This window comes from Carya illinoinensis, chromosome 15 (assembly GCF_018687715.1).
Source record: "Carya illinoinensis cultivar Pawnee chromosome 15, C.illinoinensisPawnee_v1, whole genome shotgun sequence".
Classification (NCBI taxonomy): Eukaryota; Viridiplantae; Streptophyta; class Magnoliopsida; order Fagales; family Juglandaceae; genus Carya; species Carya illinoinensis.
The window spans coordinates 38277196-38296714 of NC_056766.1; the positions used below are offsets into that span (position 1 = coordinate 38277196).

General features: G+C 32.2%; 2 protein-coding genes across 5 annotated transcripts; both read right to left on the bottom strand.

The window, feature by feature from the left end:
* Positions 1–2305: 2305 nt before the first annotated feature.
* Positions 2306–6673, bottom strand: LOC122297736 (protein TIFY 6B-like). Of its 4 annotated transcripts, none has more exons than XM_043107881.1 (8): positions 6529–6673; positions 6308–6407; positions 4449–4648; positions 4003–4280; positions 3761–3851; positions 3323–3638; positions 3159–3219; positions 2306–2747 (listed from the first exon to the last, which is right to left on the bottom strand). In XM_043107881.1, the coding sequence occupies exons 2-8, from the start codon at positions 6393–6395 to the stop codon at positions 2651–2653; spliced, it is 1131 nt and encodes a 376-aa protein (XP_042963815.1). In that variant the 5' UTR covers positions 6396–6407; positions 6529–6673; the 3' UTR covers positions 2306–2650. The 4 variants fall into 4 exon arrangements, with proteins under 4 accessions (XP_042963815.1, XP_042963816.1, XP_042963818.1 ...); XM_043107882.1 differs by having other exon boundaries at positions 6559–6577; XM_043107884.1 differs by having other exon boundaries at positions 4003–4184; positions 6308–6645.
* A 4461-nt stretch (positions 6674–11134) lies between these two features.
* LOC122297653 (protein GET4) lies at positions 11135–17500 on the bottom strand. Its single transcript, XM_043107770.1, has 12 exons — positions 17271–17500; positions 16727–16806; positions 16475–16553; positions 15871–15952; positions 15466–15616; positions 14810–14900; positions 13989–14072; positions 13472–13518; positions 12774–12902; positions 12446–12530; positions 12192–12272; positions 11135–11411 (listed from the first exon to the last, which is right to left on the bottom strand). Exons 1-12 carry the CDS (start codon positions 17316–17318, stop codon positions 11394–11396), a joined length of 975 nt encoding a protein of 324 aa, XP_042963704.1. The 5' UTR covers positions 17319–17500; the 3' UTR covers positions 11135–11393.
* Between the last annotated feature and the right edge of the window lie 2019 nt (positions 17501–19519).

A 19519-nucleotide genomic window follows, 5' to 3' on the forward strand; every position in this document is an offset into this window, starting at 1 on the left:
ATAGATTTGTAAATAAATAACACTAGTCGATGATCATCAAATATAGATTTGGTTAAATTTGAATTCAACTCAATTTATTTATTAAATGAATTAATTGAAAATATGAATTTTTATAAAATTCAAATCGACTCTTATAAATTGGAATAATTTATTATTTACTAACTTTTATAATATTATTATCTTTAATGTTGTAGTGAAAATATTTGAAAAAAAATAAGAGAAAATTATGTTACTAATACTACTTGTGTTTGCTTAGACCTTTATGAATAGTTTGGAGATAGAAATACAATTATAATATAAATAGTCTACTTTAACATAATTAAATGGGTTATGAACAAGTTCGATTTCGCTTAAATAATAAATCAATCGTTCATGAATATAAAACATGTGAAAACCACCTCCTTGCACACATACAACTTAAACTAAGGTTCTGTTTAGACACTGAGATTTCTCAGATAAAAATTTTGAGTTTTAAGATTAAATATTAAAATATTATATTTTAATATTATTATTATTTTGAGATTTGAAAAAGTATGAAAAAAGTTGAATTGTTTATTATATTTTGTATGGAAATTTGAGAAAGTTGTAATGATGAGATGAGAATTCTTTATGTCCAAACAGTACCTAAGATGCAGCTATAAATAGGATTCAGTCCAGAATTGGAGCGGCGGTGAGAAACTATGAAGGAATGATTATTGTAATTATGAGGAAAAACAAGTGTGTGTGTTCCCCGATTCTTTACTAGCTAAAGCTTATGGGGCATTGCAAGAAACAACTTTTAGTTTGGAATTGGGATTAAGAAAGATTATACTTGAAGGGGACTTGCTACAAATCATTAAAAGTTTGAAAAAGTATGATGTTAAGAGCATTGTTAATGGATTATGCATATATAAAGGATAACTTTAATGAATGTAAGATGAATTTAAATTTTGGCTATTCCATTTACATAAGTCTCCATATTAGAATAACTATTTTTTCATTATATAACAATAAAATAATATAAGATAAATTTGATTTTGACTATTTACATCAAATCTCTATATTGAATTATTTATTTATTATATAGTAATGAGTAATTAATAATTTAAAAAATATTTAATTTTTTTAATTATTAATTTATTTTATTTTATCATATTTTACTATTTAATTTAAATAAACTCACGTGAATATTGTGGAAGTAGATAGAGAGAAGAAAGAGAGTTATAAAAAATTAATAAAAAAACGTACAATACTTATCAAATTTGGTTTTAGATTTGGATTTACTATAGCTAAAAGTTACTGTAGCTGAAATTTGGCTAATCCAATGTGATGGTTTTTACACTCTAGTTGCTATTTGAAGATGGTTTTTTATGTTTAGATATACCAATGAGCTACATAGCTTCCTTTAAAATATATATATATATATATATATAAATCATAACTGTAATATTGGATATAATCAAGGACATATATGCCCTCTAGTAAAAAGTAAGACCCACTATTAAAAAAAAAATGTGAACTTCTTTCGAATGGAGTGTAAATCCCGAGTGAGAGCCGCCTAAAAAACACACTTTTTATAGTAGTTTCATTTTTTTCAAAATGATTAGATGAAACTTACATATCTTAAACTTATATCCAGCATTATTCTAATATAAATAAGTGATTAAGTCGAACTCGACTAGTATTCTACTACAAATTAAATGAACAGTCTTGGCCACACCCTACTCGTTCGAATTTGACTCGTTTACATACACCCTTAAATGTGACATATTTTAAAAATGCAAAATGTAATTTTTACCTACTTTCCGTTCTTGTTGCAATTCAGTCATAGACCAATACAAAATGTACATATTCTCTTTCATGATGAGTATATTCGCCCTAGTTGCTATTATAGTCCCTAGAACAAAGTGCAATATTTCTTACATAGCACGTAATCACCATGGATTGAGCATACAACAGTTATATTGCATGCAACTTTTTTTCTTTAATAAGGGAGATAGGGTGCAAGTATTCAATCCTTTAAGCCACATAATTTTGGATAATTTTGGACAATTTCATATGCAAACTATCATAAATGCATGCACTAACATCACAAAACCCACATTTCCAACTACCATCACTCGCCAAAAATGTATTCCATATGAAAGCCAGTGGATGCAGATAATGAGGATGAAGTCAAACAATGTAATTCCCATTGTTTGGCCACAAAGAATTCACATCTCAAACACAAAATTCTCATCTCATCATTACAACTTTTCCAAATCCCCATACAAAATATAATAAACAATTCAACTTTGTTCCTACTTTTTCAAATTTCAAAATAATAATAATATTAAAATATAATATTTTAATATTTAATCTTAAAACTCAAAATTCTCTTCTGAAAAATCTCAGTTGCCAAGCAGAATACTATAATTCTACAGCATAATGAATCGGATAACAAATTAGAAGAGTGATCATAAAGCTATCAAGCTAGAATGACTTTATATTATAGTTTCAATAATAAAATAAATAAAATAAATAAAAAAAAAAAGCTAAATATTATTTCTGTCATATATGTCAAAACTTGGGGTGAAAAGAATAGAGCTTGACATTTAATGCCAATGAAGATCTTTCCTTTAATCACTGAAAGTAGTGTTTTGCAACTCTTATTTGCTCCCCATCTTTCTGGCTAATTCATTGCTGTGAGAGGAGATGCAGCAGTTGGTCTACGAGCGGTGCAGTCTGGAGATTTCTGGCTGATATTGTATGGCAACATGTGCATCACCCTGAACACAAGCAAAATTTATAGCTGAGAAGTTCCAGTTCTTAACACATCATAGACCCCTTTAATAGAATCAGTGGACAACTTTGAACACCAAATTTTTATTTATCTATAATCTGAGTTTTTGGCCATGAAGATCAGCGTGTATATATCTGTAAGGTGCAGCAAAACATAAGGACACATTTGAACTGACCACACGTTTGAAATTCCACTACAAAACCCAAAAATCATGAGCTAATTTAAGGTCCTATGGCCTGGGCCAAATCGAAAATGGTATGTAGCTCCTAAACATCCAGGCGCACCTATTCATAAGGCACTTGGGGAAACTGACAACTGGTAAGTTTCTCCCAGTTGAATCAACTTGGACAATGAGAATATAAATCATCATGAAAAGGAAAAGTGAAATAGTAATTACCTTTCCTTGCGCTTCTCTAAAAATCGAGCCAATGATGCTTTGCGCGCTTGAGGCAGACCCACTGTAAACACAAAATAAAATGCAATATGTGATGCTGGTATCAAGCTATACGGTTTATTATTTCAACAATGAAACTGCATTGTGCACAAGACACGAAGTTATACCTGTTGGGATTAAGGTTTTGCCAGCACATTCCACCCAACTGACTACTTTGGAAGTCACTAAATGATTGGGGGGAAATGATGAAGCTTCAATTGGTTTGACTGTCTCCAATTCGTTGGTTCTACTTGCCCCTACTCCAGACTGAGAACAAGCTTGGGATGAAAGAGAAAGAGGGTTTGGCAGCCCTGGGAACAGTGGTGTTGTATGGGACTGGTTTTTAATCACACCATCATGTGGGGAAGGCTCTTGGGCTGTTGAAAGTGTCTTATGATATGATGGAGAAGACCCCATTCCAGCCAGTAACATAATGGCCTGAGCCTGAGTAGAGACAAGAAATTTTAAAAAATAAAAATAAAATAAAATAAAATTCAGATTCCATTCAATGGTTTAGATCAGAGAATGTCTAGAAAGATATATAGAATGTCTAGAAAGATGTATACCTTCTCAGCAGTAATATCATCATAAACTCTCACTGAACCAGCATAAAAGATAGTCAGTTGAGCAGGTGCCCCAGAGGATTTGGAAGCATTCCTACAAAAGTTCAATCTCAATTGAGCTCTTCGACATCATTCTAAATGATAGGTTTGATTCAATATCTTTAGTGAACTTCCATTATTTTACAAATCTTTCGTAGTTTTCTCATTCGAAATTGCAAACACAAAAATACTGGACATTTGCATACCTGAGGCCAGTGGTACCAACAATGGAATCTGTGGATGGAAGAAGAGAAACAGGAGCTACAATTCTTAGAGGTTGTGGTTTTATGGTAGAGCCAACCACGTTCTGGCCCATGGGAAAATGATGAGATTGGAGCACAGTAGTGCCCAAAGCAACCGCATTCCTTTGATTTTGTGGATATTTTTCCTGGGGGCAATGAACTGAATGAGCTTCATAGTATTGTCGAGGATAGACAGTCTTTGCAGAGTGGTTCCCCAGTTGCTTATCCAAAGTCAAATTCTTCTAAAAAAAGTACAAGATCAGATTGGGAAAAATATCAATCCATTCAGAGCATATATTGCATCAGAACAATGTTCAAACTTCATTCCAGCTAACATCATCAGCATTAGAAAAAGAGTGAAAATACTATTCACTGGTCCTAACATGCAAAGCCAAGGCAAAGATATGAACCTGGATTATGCCAGAGTATGGTTGCTGGTTAATGTTGAAAACATCAGCAGTTGAAATAGTCATGAATCCAGATGATGCCAGTGATTCCTGCTGAGTCTTTCTGGGCCTGGCTTCCTGAGAAGTCCCGAAAGACAGGAACTGGGGTCCGGCAGAAATCTTGTTAGAGAATGACCACTGCATCCCTGAACCTCTCATATGAACTGGAAAACAGAGAGTGCAAAATGAGGCCCTATTAAGTACGTGAATGATTGAAACTCATAAATGAACTAAACATCATATGGTATAAATATTATATAATCCCCCCACCCTTCCAACATTTCACCATATTAATAACAAATTCCTTCAATTCCTAAAAACTAAAAAAGTGGAAACTTGATCCTCTCAAAAAGAACAGAAAATCAACAGCACCTACAAAACTATGTGCTAACAAGAATCATGACCTTCTTAAAGTAAGGACAAGTACCAGAGTCATGTTTTCAAGGCATGTACTTTTTTCTGGTAAAAATATTCAGTAAGGTTAGAAATCCCATTAGCATGAAAAATATTTAACAAGAAAGTTCACTACAAACAAAAGAATACAGCACATTGTCAACTTACTTTATATGATGCTAAAAAACAAAGTGCTAGAAAACAAGTTATACCCTCAAAGAGTAGGATCTATACTCATGAACTTACTCTTTATAACAGCCAAAACACTTTTGAACAATTGGTAAGATAGAAGAACATTGAGCTTAACGCTTTTCGATAAGGAGCATAAACAGTAAGATACATTATGCTATATATCATTGTTTATGGCAAACGTTTCTTTAGGGAGTATATTATATTGTAAACACAGGTAGCGCGGGGCTAGGCCAAGCATTGCTTTTGAGAGAGCTAATTAAGAACTATAAAACAAAGAATTTAATTAATCCTTGTGAGCATATCCATTATTTAACTGCAACTTTAGCTACAAAAAGATCCTACAAATTAACGTGATTTGATATCATAAATTAGATTGAAAAATTACTTTTATTGAAAAGTAGATCTAACGTATCACATGAAGCCATGTTGCGGATTTACGATCTATTTATAACTATACACTTCTCTTTTAACAAAGACAATAATTTCATTTAAGAATATATTTTATTGCAGTATTTCTCATAGCTAGTTGAGGCACTAGTTTTGGGGAGAATAAAAATATGTTCTTTTGATAGGCAATTCAACGTGACATATTAAATTAGCATACCCAATAAGCACCTCATGCTTATGTTTATTTGGTTCTAAATAAATTAAACAGGGAAGTACCCATCTCGAGTATCTACAACGCGACAAACTAAAGCTGGAATAGTAAAATTAATAAAAATAAAACCTTTTTTAATTTTGGAAAAACAATTATTTAAAAAGCAAAAGGAGGTTTCTACAACCATTCAAAGAAGAATCGATCATGTTATTCCATATGGCTCATTATTCATTGGTTAATATTCAAAAGAATAATAAGAATAAAATAAATACAATAAAATAAAATAAACGAGAAAATGAAAATATATATATATAAAAAAAAAACAGCTGCCATGTACTACTTGTACCTTATGCGAGCTAAATATCAAGACTAAGTATTTTTTTTTTTTCACTATTTATGATTTCAACAAATCAAAACCACGACCTGCAATAAACTATTTGTAGCTAATGCGGTTTAAACTGGGGAAAATGATACGCATACAAGAATTCCCACGCTTTCCTATCAAGCAAACAGAGGGGAAAAAAAGGAGTTAATTTAACACCTCTTTACAAACTGAAACTCGGTATAATAAGCAAAGCAGCAGACTGGACGAAATTTTTCAGAAGCAGATTTGAAAAGAGAAACTGAACAAGTACCATACCCGAGTTGTTAGAATCATCATTGGCCTCCTCTTTCACATGAGAAGCCGAAACATTTTTGGAGCTCAAACCCAGAAAGTCCCTCTCCATATATATCTGTGTCTTTCAAACCCAACAAACAAAAGCTTCACCAACGGAATCACTTACCCTAAATAAACCTAAAGCCCGCAGAAAACGAAGAAAGAAACAAAAAGCGAAGCTTCTAAACCATGTAACTAAGTACCAGAGAGAAAATGCTTTTGCGTCTTAGTACCAGAGAGAGAGAGAGAGACAGAGCAACAAAGGAAGGAAAGCCAGAAATTAAAGAGAGTGCAGAGTCTGTAGAGACTGTGACATGCAAGCTTCTTTGAACAGTAATAGCAATATCGTTTCTCTCCAAAAAAAGAAAAAACAAAAAAAAAAAAAAAGGAAACTTGGACCGTCCGATTTAAATAAATAAATAAAATAGAAAGATGCGAGAAGGCGAAATTGTGGGCTCGTGAGTCTCGTGACCTGTCGGTCGGTGCAGTGTGGGGGACCGTTGTGTCGGGCATTCTATTAATAATCTTCACACGATACACGTTACATATAATTTTTTTTTTATTATTAAATATGTAGTGTATATATAATTAATAGTATAATTCAATTAATTTAAAAAAATTCAAATAAATATGATATATAATGAACGGTACTACAGGCACAGTTGGTGGCTCCAGCTCGAGCCGTTAGGTAAAATTTTTTTTTTTTTCAAATTTTTTTTTAATACTTTTAAATATTTTTAAAAAATATAAAAAATTTATAATAATATTGAAAAAAATTTTCTTAATCATTAAATAAAAAAAAAAACCTAGCGATGGCCGAGCCAGGGACCACCAACGGTGGGCAAAGCATTTCCCGATGTATAATATGTGAAAATGATGACTAATAAAACCTTAAAAATTTTAAGAATTTAAAAGAGGAAATTAATACAATTTTGATTGTTACAATTTATTTTAATTTTCTAAATATATAATTGATCAAATTTATAATGAAAACTTACATTTTTGTCTTTTGTAAATTTTAATTTAAAGACTTTCTATCTATGATTTTAAAGAGAGATAAATAGCAATACATCTTGAATAAAACAGAATTTTCTTCCTTTAAACACTAAATAATATGCCCTTTGCAATAATAATTAGTTAGAAAGGGTTGTCTTACTATTTTACCTCTTAAAAAATAGTGTTTTTGTAAGAGTTTTGATTTTAAAATTCACATAATCTCAAATATATGTATTTACAATTTTACATATAAGATTTATTTTATTTTAAAAATAAAATAAAATAAATTTTTTAATTTTTAATATATCAATAACTGATATATAGATAATTAATATTTTTTATAAATATAATTAATATTTTTTTTAAATATATTATTTTATTATAAAATATAATTATTAATAAAATTAAAATAGCGTTCATCTTCTTAAAAGAGATAAGAATCAGATAAACTTCATCCATTAATTTTTGTATTAATTTTTTTTTTAAAAGGGGAAAATTTTGGACCAGAAAGTCTTAAAAATCCCGAACCTTTTTATACCAGATTAGTTGGGTCAATTGAGTGGTGGTGACCGGTCGGTCAGGTGTGGTGACCGGGGTTGCGGTAACCACGTGCGCGAGCGAACCTCGGAGGAGGACTTAATAAGGTGACACGTGGCAGAAAACCTGGGATTTGTTTTAAAATTATGTTTTGTTTAGCTGTGACGCTAGTAAAGGCTCCGCCAGGAAATAGAAGTCAGGGAGATGCTTCTCCTGCTGGCTACTGCTCTGAGCCATGGCCCTGGGATTGTCAGGTGACGCGTCAAGAGAGTCTGATCGCTCAATCATATTGTGCCGCGTGGCGAATTCTTCGAAACCCTGTGACTCTGGTTTTGTTATAGGAAAATGCTCACTGTTGTAATAATACTTTATATCATATTATATTACAACCAAGAGGAATGCTGCCTGCAGTAAATATTATTAAATAATAAGTTATAATTTAAAATTTTGAGGTGAGGCGAATGGGGAAGTATAATACTTTTATTTTTATTTTTTACATTTTTAAAAAAAAAAAGAAGAAATTTTAAAAAATAAATTTATAAACTGATATAATTTTGCATAATCTATTTAATCTACTTTACAATAAAATTAATTTAAGAAATTTTGTCATTTTATAAATTAACTTTTATAAATCTATTTGAAAAATGCTTTAGTTAGAAAAATAAATCTAAATGTGATTGTGGCTTGATATAATATATTAGATTATAAAACAATTTTTATAGTAAAGTAGATTTAATATATTATATGAAATTATGTTAGTTTATAGATTTATTTTTATAAGATCTTTTATAGTTGTAATATTTCCCAATCTATTTATGACTAAAGCATTTCTCTTTAGGTCAATAGATTACGATAATATTGAGTAATTAATGGTCCAAAAATAATATCAAAATTAACTTCAACAATGTTTGAGATTATGATTACTCAGTGGTTTTTATTTTTTTTCCTCATCTTAAGAGTTAGCCCCATTTGAATGTTAAATTGAGTTGAGATAAGTTAAGTTTTACATGAATAGTAATGAGTTGAGATAATGGAGTGGGTTCGTCATATTAGATATGTTTGAATATTAAGATGAATTTAAACTTGTTTTATAGAAAGTTGAAAAATGTTATGAATCCTGCATGTAAAAAAGTGTTTAGTTGAAAAAAATTGAGAGTCCCACATGTAAAAAAAATTTGAGTTAAGTAATGTTAGGTGTTTAGATGTTAGATTCGATTTAAAATTAAACGGAATTGAGTTGATCTCGATATCTTCCAACTTTTAAAAAGAGCCTTAAGCTAGCTTGTTATGACTAAAAAAATTGAGATTGGGTTGAATAAGAGACCAGTTATATGGTATTTGTTGTATATTTTATAAGTAGGATGTGTTATATGAATTAAAATTAGAATGAGCACATGGACAACACAAACCCTAGATTTAAAGTCATTTTTTTTTTAAGCTATTACTATATAATATGAAATATAATGATTGTCTAAATTAAAACTTAAAAAACATGACAAACATTAACTTTAGCAAGAGAAGCCAACACCAGTACCATGATTGATGTATAATATTTTAAGTGATCAATGCCAGAATCTAAACACACTTAAGATTTAAAATAAATAAATAAACGAATAAATGCATGCACGTAAATAATTTATTCAAATAATAAATAAGAAAAATATTGAGGTGAGAAAAAGGACGAGCATTGTTAGCATGTGGTCGAAGAGGAGTGCATGTGATTGGCGGGCTAGATAACAACGACGTGTTGCTTTCTGTCCCACACAAAACAATCATTAGATTTCATATCAACCAATGATATAAATCTTTCTTCTTAAATATATAAAAATTACGTACCCTTTTATGTATTTTATTAATATAATTAATTGTATATTAAAAAAATTAATATAATCAATTATATTAATAAAATGTGTAAGAAATATATAAAAATAAATATATATAATATTACTCTAAATATATATTTTCTTTTATCACATCAACAATGTATATGAGGTAACAAACTCATAATTAAATTACAAAAAATTAAAAAAAATAAAGGTTGAAATGTGATATAATATATATATATATATATATAAGATATGTTACATACAATCTTTTTTACTTACTATTCATGTACTCTATTGATCTGATTGGTTGCATCACTTTTTTAAATATAAAATTACTAATTTTTTGGCCAATCACATCAGTAGAGTGCGCAATAAGTATATAAAAATAACTGCACATAGAGTTTTTAAAAATAAATCTATAAACTTTCATGGCTTAATATAATATATTAGATTGTAGAGTTACTTTTAGCGTCAAGTAAATCTAATAGATCATATGAAACCATGTCAGTTTGTGAGTTTATTTTTGTATAATTTATTTGTGTTTGTAACAATTCTCTATTATTGTGTTTTCAAATTTGTTGCATCTTTTCAGTCAATCATGCGTGAGACAGATAAATGATTAAAATCACATTAGTTTATAAACTTACTATTGTAAAATCCACCTAACACTTCTTCGCAGAAGCAACAATTTGGACTTCACCATAATAATTTTCTGCTTGTATTGGTGAACATGGGAAGGTAGGGTAATCTCTTCCTTGTACCAATATACATGGGCATTCTCATCGGCTAAATGGCCAAAATATTTTTAATTTTCCACCTAAGGCCAAGCTTGCAAACAGCTGAAAGCTGAATAACCATCTCATGACTATCCAAAATGATCATCTCACGATAGTTTGGAGGATCTCCCAGTAGCCAAAAATATCCAATGGACTCTCGGAGATGTTGCAAAGATGTATAGAATTTTCAATTTCATTACTCACAACCGAGCTAGATGGACTGCAACCAATAATGTTATTAGATGCATTTCCATACCAACCATTCCAACCCATATATTTCGTCCAGCATCTCTCATTCAAACCTCCCTGATTTTTGTAACTTGCTTTCTTCTATTTTGTTATCTTGCCCAAAATGTAAAAAAAAAAATACAGAAATCTGAATCACCCTCTGGCCAAAGCACCCTTGCATGGTGAAGGTGAGACCTAATACTCAAGCCATCACAAAACAACAGCTACCAAAACAGTTGGATGGTATGAAGAGGGAAATCAAATGTTGTGGTCCCATGAAACAAACAAAACGAGATTCACTTTACAGAGGTAGATTTTGCAGAACTTTTGGGTACCACAAGCATCATTGGAGGCAAAGAAGCCGGGCAGAAACATTTAGGGAAACATCAAGCTAATGTAGTATACCAGGTTTGGTGAGGCTATTCAATGGGAAAATAGACAAGTCATACAATCAAATAATCATTTCATAAGAAAAGCAGAACATTGGTTTTTGTGTAGTGAGCAATGGTACAGTTGGGTTCAAGAGTGGAGCAAGTCTTTCCGGTCACTGATGAAAATAACCTTAGAATTATCAGAAGAAACACGAAACACAATATGAAAATGGGTAAGAAGCTCCAAACAGATGAAGAACTCCTCTTGAACGCGCCAGCAAATGTAGGGTTGCTGGATCCATAAAGGTTGAGAGACTGAACTTGTGTTACATTGCTATTCACCTCCCATCAACTGCACGGTATATGGCAACACTTTTTTATAAGTCAATAAATGTCAACATTTCAAGCAAGATTTTTGCTACTGCTTAGAATCTCTCTCTTTTTTTTCATTATTGAAAAAACCTTCTTTTATAATTTTTCTACCATCTAGAAAAGGAAAGAAATAACTATTTCGCAATCCACCTCCTAGTTTCAGGACAGTTTGTGATTGCCTCCCTGCCATTAAATTGAGCTTCCCTTTTTCAAAGGCCATCTTGTTGAAGCATATGAATGTAAGAAACATTTCCCACTTTTTGGTTGCTCAAGAAAATAAAAACTAAAGTGGAGATAGCAAATGGGTCAGGAAGGTGAAGAAGATGGGCATAAAGTTGGAATAACTACAAACTGCTGCACTGGAGGAGAACAGTTACTATTTCATAAAGGACTTCTCTGCCAGTTACTTTTTTTCCCCTTTCAATTCGTATTAAGTTCACAGTTAGTCCTGCTTCTGCCACGCTTTGGTTCTCGTCCTGACTAATCCTAAAGAAAAATCATTAAGTTTTTATAACCTTCTGGTCCTGGTGTAAATTTGTCATTTTGACATTAACTACCATCACGTGCTTAGCATATGATCATAAAGATGTTACATTTCCTGTCAATTGGAATGGGTGGGGGCAACTGCAAATCTTTCTTAAGTGAGGATGGTAAAATTGTAATCCATGGAGGATGTTGCAGACTTGTAGTGTCCCTATATCCTAGGATGGGAAAAATCCAATTAACCCAAAATGAATCACTAGGAAGCAAGAAGTAATACCTTGAAAATATCCCCAAACACCCCTTGTAGGGGATTTCTACGTCGCACTCCATAGAATTTCTCTGCAATTTCATCTAGCAACTAAACAGTAATCTTCATGTTAGATTTAACACAAATTTAAGCCAAAATAAGTAACTATTAAATCAAATCAAAATACAAGTAGCTCAATGCAGTCGGTATAACTTTGCTATAGGCAGCAGGTGAAGCATTCTTAAGCAATGAAGAAAGTGGTAACAATCACAAAAATTGCACACCTCATTAAAGGTAGGTTCCCTTTCTAAACTTGTCTTGTAACTTGCTCTCAACATATTAAAAAGAGGCAAAGCATCTCTCTGTAATCTGCATTGAAAAGAATTTTCAGATTAACCAATGATCTTCATAGATTAAACACTTCCAAGAATGACACAACCTACCTTCACAAATGATAATGTCTAAGGCTAATGTTGGGCAACAGTGTTTCACTTAATGCTTGCATGAAAAAAACTCGTAAAGTTTGGAGTAGGGATGGTTGGAATACAATTAAAGGAAAACAAAAAGAATTGTGATCATAAAACAAAAAATAAATAAATAAATACAACTTACGTTTGCAAAAGATATATGATGAACTGGATCAAATCTGACTGGGGAAAGTCAAGCTGCTTAGATGCCACTTCTTTCTTTATCTCATCCATGAGATAGTTAGCATCTCTCAGATTGCCCGAAGCTACATACCTATCATGGAAAAGACGAAAATGCTTACTAAGTTTTGAACCTTGGAAAGGAGAATGTTTGGCAAAGTAACTTCATTCCCAAACATCACGCAAACACAAAAAACTTTTCTATTTCAAATTTTAAACTTTTCATCAAATCATTACTCAAACACAAAAATCAATACAACCTTTACAAACATCAAAACAAAAATTATATTCTAACAAATTTTTAACTTTATCTATCCACTTTCAGAAACTCCAATATAATACTTTTTTCTTTATAAGTAAACTCCAATATAATACTTTTTTTTTTATAAGTAAACTCCAATATAATACTTTTTTTTTAATCATTTGGGAAGCGGATATTGCTACCTAACATCTCAGCTTATTATAAAACAATCGAATTGACTCCTATATCCAGAAATTCTACAATTCCAGATTGGAAATAAAAGAAAGCATAAACCAGTCATCGAATATTGTAGCTAAGATAAAGGATAAAGGAAAGTTCTATGATCCAGATTGGGAATTCAGAAAGGGTACTGATGATAATGGTAATCACCATACAAATATATAATTCTCAAGTGTTCTTACATTAAAGTTGCTCGGGCAATGGCTAAATCATCTTCACCTGGATAACACTGCAGGGTGAGAACTAAATTAGTTGAGTAAAAGAATATCCAGAAAAAAGAAAACAAATAAGGAGAAACTATGGTAAATCTGATACAGAAGGTAACTTGGTCGAGAAATCCAATTATTAAAAAAATAAAAAGCTGTGCTAGGTTTGGGTCGTGTTTCAAAATTTGTATATTGGCTGCAGCGTTGTTTCTTTTGGTGAATAATTCGAAACTTGGGATAATTTTATGCAGGTTTTCAATGATTCTACAATTATTTAGTATATTTGTGCTGCTATTCTGGTGGAAAATATTTCTGGTATCTAAAGCTATTACATTTTATGGTGAAGTTAGTTAAAAAGAGAAACCGAACAGTATAAATTTTATGCTGCAATATGTTTCAACATGAAAAAACTGTATGATGTAGTCTTTTTGTACCTCAGCATCCTAGTAATAATATTTTTGAAAAAGAAAATATATAGAGTAAGGAGGCCAACCTTTTCTGTGAAATTGACTAGAATAGATGCAAAATTCTTTGGATTGTTTCCTCTAACAAAATGATATGATACTCTAGCCATGTCCTGTAAGGAAGCATGCATTCATCTGTGATTAGACACTGAAATGAAGGCCAAGATCCACAGACTAAAATGCTTAGTATTCATTTGACTACCTAAAGGACATTTCAATAACCTGAATGGATAATAATCAAAAGCGCAGTTAGGCCCATGGAAATAACAACATTTTATCAAATTTCCAAATAATTTAGAGCACAAAATGTAGAAATGAAAGTAATGGTAAGAAATTAACAGAAATAAAATATGTTCCAAAAGCGACAAGCACATGGGTCCAAGACAGCATTCCAAAGAGCAAACAACTGTATTTCAGTATCGATAACATAACTTTCAAACTCCAGAAAACTGCTAGAATGTGGCATTCATGATTTTGCTTTGCATCTTCCCTCTAGAAGCCCCTTTTTCTTTTCCTTTTTTTTTTTTTTTTTTTTTTTTTTGGTTTTTTGGTTGTCTTTTAATAAGTTATATTGTATCAAACAGCTGAGATAGATGCTATCACTTTGGTTTTATTTCTTTGGTATACAAACTTGAGAACGTGTCAATTTTCACAACTTTGCATTTCCCCTCACCTAATAATAGGGAAATATAGAAATCTCAATGGAGTTTAATCAAAGAAGATAGCAATAAGATGTAAGGCTCAGTTAGACACCCCAAAAACAGAAGTAAAAAAATAAGCCTTGTAGATTAGAGAGGAGCAGCAAAAACCAGATACTTCTTGAAGCCAAGATTTCTGCCATCGAACCTACCACTTCAGGAGATTCAGAATATATATATTCAGCTAGCATAACATGTAGTTCAGGAGATCCATTCTTATGTGCTCCAGACTCCACAGACCACCTGAAAAACAAAAAGATCTGGAATGTTAGGAATGCATTGGCATGTGAATGACAAACTCAGAACAGCATTAGTTGCCCCATCCTAATATGAAAAGTTGGGTAGAAAACGACTAGGTTTTCAGATACATCCTAGATATGGTTCTCCAATTATGCTTTTAGCATAGATTTTGCCAGAGACAGCACCAGAGAGCAGAATGTTGGAAACTTAACACATTTGAATTTTGAATCACATATATTACTGCACCAGGAAAGAGGTTTGGGGGAAGAAAGGGCATCTTAACATCCACCAAAAGCACCCAACAAGTGAAATAAATGTAACCAAGAAGATCTTCTTTTTATTTTTTTACTTTTTTTTATATATCCGTGGGTGTCTAGGCCAGCTTGCGTGCACCTCGACTAATCCCACGGGCCCTAAATTTAACGGACAGGTAAACCTCCAATGGCCTTGAGGGGACTCGAACTAGTGACCATTGGGGAGCAAACCCAAGGCCTGACCAACTGAGCTACCCATCAGGGTTAACCAAGAAGATCTTTTCTGACCAAGAAAACAAGTGATAATGTCTCACTTTATTGCAGCTTTTAAGAATGATGAGCAGCCCTCTACACGTGTTTTTGCTGCCCCAAGAGCTTCAGAAATTTGCTGCATTTCATCGTCATCTGGTAAGTGCTGTGGCAGAGGAATCTGAGGAAATGTCTTGTATATTTTCCTGACACGATCTAACATAGATATTTTGTCATAATTACAAAGAAAGACATGTATCAAAATATTAATACAACCAGAAAATCTAGCCCAGCTAAATTACATAATTCCCCAAGTTATTACACAATTAGGAAACAGTCAACACCAGAAAAGCACAGCTGGCCCAGGAAGAGACAACAAGCAAAAAGTATCGTAAAAAAAGTAAGAATTGACCAAGAAAGTGCTAGTGAGCATTAAAAATTATATTAAAGGAATGAACAAGCCAACTGACCAAGAGTTTCATCGTCATAAGGAACTTTCCCTTTTACAAGAGTTTCCACAAACAATATAGCAAGCTCCGCCCCACAAGTAATCTGAAATGTTTTGCCACGTATCAATGGAACCAATTCAAAAGATATAAAGACCTCTAATTTTATGACAAGTCAAGCACATTCAATGAAATTCCACATACATCATATCTAAAAAATAGTATCATATGCATAAAAATGTGCCCAATGGGAAATCCATGGGCATACCTTTCTATTAGATTGCACTTCGATCCTGTATGATTCAAAATTAATCTATCCCAATGTTAGGCCTAGTCTTTTGCAACTCCATATCCAACATATTTAAAATTTTGCATTGAAAATGGGGAAGATTTATACAGAAGCAGCAACAAAATGTAGCACGTTTAATTGCCAATGCAAAGGTAGGAATATTGGGCAATAGGATAAATGTGGGAGATCTTTATTGACTGAGCTATATTTCATCTTCATCAAGAATTGATAGTAATATAAGCAACCCACGGCCAGTATCTGAGATGATTACTTTTAAGATACATAAAACAGGGAAAAAACATGAACAGCATACGAATGAAGGACTTGGAAGAGAATAACCTGCCCATGTTTCAACTGGATGCATGCACCGGATTGGAGAATATCCAATGCTTCAGAATACCTCTGAGCAGACACGTATCTGTGAAAAGTCATGCACATTTCGTCAGTATGCATACCTCAAATTGACAACACGAGTAGTTCACTTAATTCTATGACAAGTATAAGAAATTGAGTCCCTATACCGTTATGTCAAATATGTTTTCTTTTTAGCATGTCAAATATGGTTGGGGGTTGGTAAGATAATGCATATACCTTGCACTAATTGATTTGTACATTTGTTGAGCTCCATAATAATCACCCCCTTCTACAACTTTCTGTAATTTCTCGATGTTCTGCATACAAGAGCAAGAAGAGGGTACATAACCAAAACGCATTGCTCTCATTCATTGAAACGGATTCTACCAACAAAGTAAAACCCGTTTCGAGTCAACCGGACAACAAAAAAAAAAAAAAAAAAAATAGACTACTTTGTGGAACAGGATTAGCAGTCCCAGAGTTTTCCGACAACTCTTACTAAGTGATCTAAAAGATTGAAACTACACAATGACCAATCGTTTATACAAAACTTGCTTAAAAAGAAGAAAGGATTGTAAATAATTCAGCTTTTTAACTCTAACGAAATTGTTAAGAAGGAAAATAGGAACCATGAATCAAAGCCCACGAATCAACCGAGTTGTACAATGAAGAACAAAATAAAAAATTCAAAATTTTGAGCTCCCTTGATTCTTTTGTTCCACTATCTTCCCGGCAACCAAAAACAGAGAACAAGAGCAGATATAGATGTAGAAGTAGGTACCTCTTGAGCCGGAGGTAGTACGCCTCTCCTGGGTCTCTCGCGCGACATGACTTTGAGGGTGAGATACTTCTGTCTTTCGTTGTTTGTTTCTTGTACGGAGGCAGTAGCAGGGATCGGTGTGAGATTGGGATCAGAGGAGGCGAGTGATCAAACGATTTGGGTCTAACTCTAGCACGGTCTTCAGTCTTCCCCTTCCAAAGCCTGGGCTCCCCATTAGACCCGTGCCACAGCCCACAGCTACGCTTTAGCCAGAACCGATGGAGACATTTTTTTTTTTTTTTCTTCTTTTTTTTTTCTTTTTTCTTTTTTTTTAAATTGTAAACTTATTGCCTATATTTTTTTAAAAAAATATATGCAAATTGAGAATGCAATTTTACAATACTAATATTTAATAATTAAAAAACTCACAATAAAGTAATTGGTTAACTTTTTTTTAAAAGGTAAGCCTATCACACGATATGAGTATGTCATGAGAAGATATGAGATATTTTGTTAAAAGTGAAATAAAATATTATTATAATATAATTTTTTAATATTAGTTTTGTTTTGAAATTTGAAAAAATTAAATTGTTTCTTATATTTTATATGAAAATTTAGAAAAATTGTAATTATTATATGAAATTAGATGAAATAGTTTGATTCTGTGTAACAAAATTAGCCATAATCTTCAATTGGCTAACGCAACTACTGATGTCACATGTAAATAAAGATTCACATGTAGCATATTGATGTATGTGTCAACACTCATTCAATTAGTTTTCCAATAAAAAATTATTGAAATAGGGTATTATAAGACAAGAATTTTACAAGTTTGTAGTTGGGTATATGCATAATATCGCTATGAAGTTCAAGGAGACATGGGAGGAGCTGATTGATGGGTATCATACCAAATTTGTAATTTGGTAATTTTCCGTTACGCCACTCAGTGTGCCAGTTGATTTTGATATTGATAATTTTTCTAAACTTTCTAATTGACATAAGTCTCAAGGATGGATGTAGGGGTAGCAATATATGACATGATCCATTAACCCAATACGAACATAACACGATAATAGCGAATTTGACTTTAGCCTTAACGAATTAGGTTAAAATGAGTTAACCTATTAAGGCACGATTGCTTAACGGGTCACTAGCAAGTCAACCCGTTATGATGTGAAAGTTAAAATTACATTTTTACCCTTATACCTAAAAGCTAAAAAACCCTAAGTGACAAACTTCCTACCCACTGCACTCAATCTCACACTCCCTTGGACCCTCACAAATTCATAATCTAAGATATTATCTTCTTCCTCCCCCCCTAGTTTAGAAAAAACCCTAACACACACAGCCACGTGACCACCTCCATCATAAGTCGCAATTTCGTCATTTAGCTTCCAGCCACTCAGCCATCTTATGGTGTCTTAGGCCATCTTTGAGGCTCTTACAATCACACTTCTTCTCTTCTCCCCTATCGCACAAGTCACAGGGCCAAGGCTTAAGTTCAACCACTTACTGCAGGTTCATTCTTCTCTTCTTATTAATTTTTCTTTATAAGATTTATAATTTTGTTTGGTTCCTAAGAAAATAATTTGTTTGGTTCCAGCAAGGTCCTTGGTAGTAGCTTCTACTTCACTTCCTCTCTCTAGATCTTCAGCAACAGGATAACATATTAAATCCTACCAATCTATATCCGCTATTGCTTTGATTTGAAATTAGCTTGATTAATAGTAAAAACTGTTTTAATATTGGAATTTGTTCTATGCTAATTGCAGTCATCATATTTCTAAATTTCTATTCATTTTATTTTTATAATTTCCATTCAATTTAAGTAGTTGGGGCATTCAAAATAATTTTCTCTTTTATTTTTATTACATCCTAATTGAATATATGGAATAGAAATTGAACACTTAATTACTTAAAATAAATGAAATTAAAACTTAAACTTGTTGCTTGTTTTTTATGGACATTGATATGCACATATTTAAGAGACAAAATAAAGAAGAGTAAATAAATGGATGAAGAAGATCTAGAGCAGAAACAGCCATATAATGGAGGAAAAGATTTTTTGGCTCATGAACTAAACAAATTGTCTCATATGTTGTTCTCTTGGTTCTCTTAAGGACATCGTGGTATTCTTTCTAAAATTATTGGTGAGGTAGCAGTGTCATGTTCAAGGGTAGCAATGCCATGTTGTAGGGTTATTTTCCTAATGCTCCTCTGGTTTAGTTTAAGTTTTGTCCTAAGCAAGCACAGGTTTCCAATGAGACTAG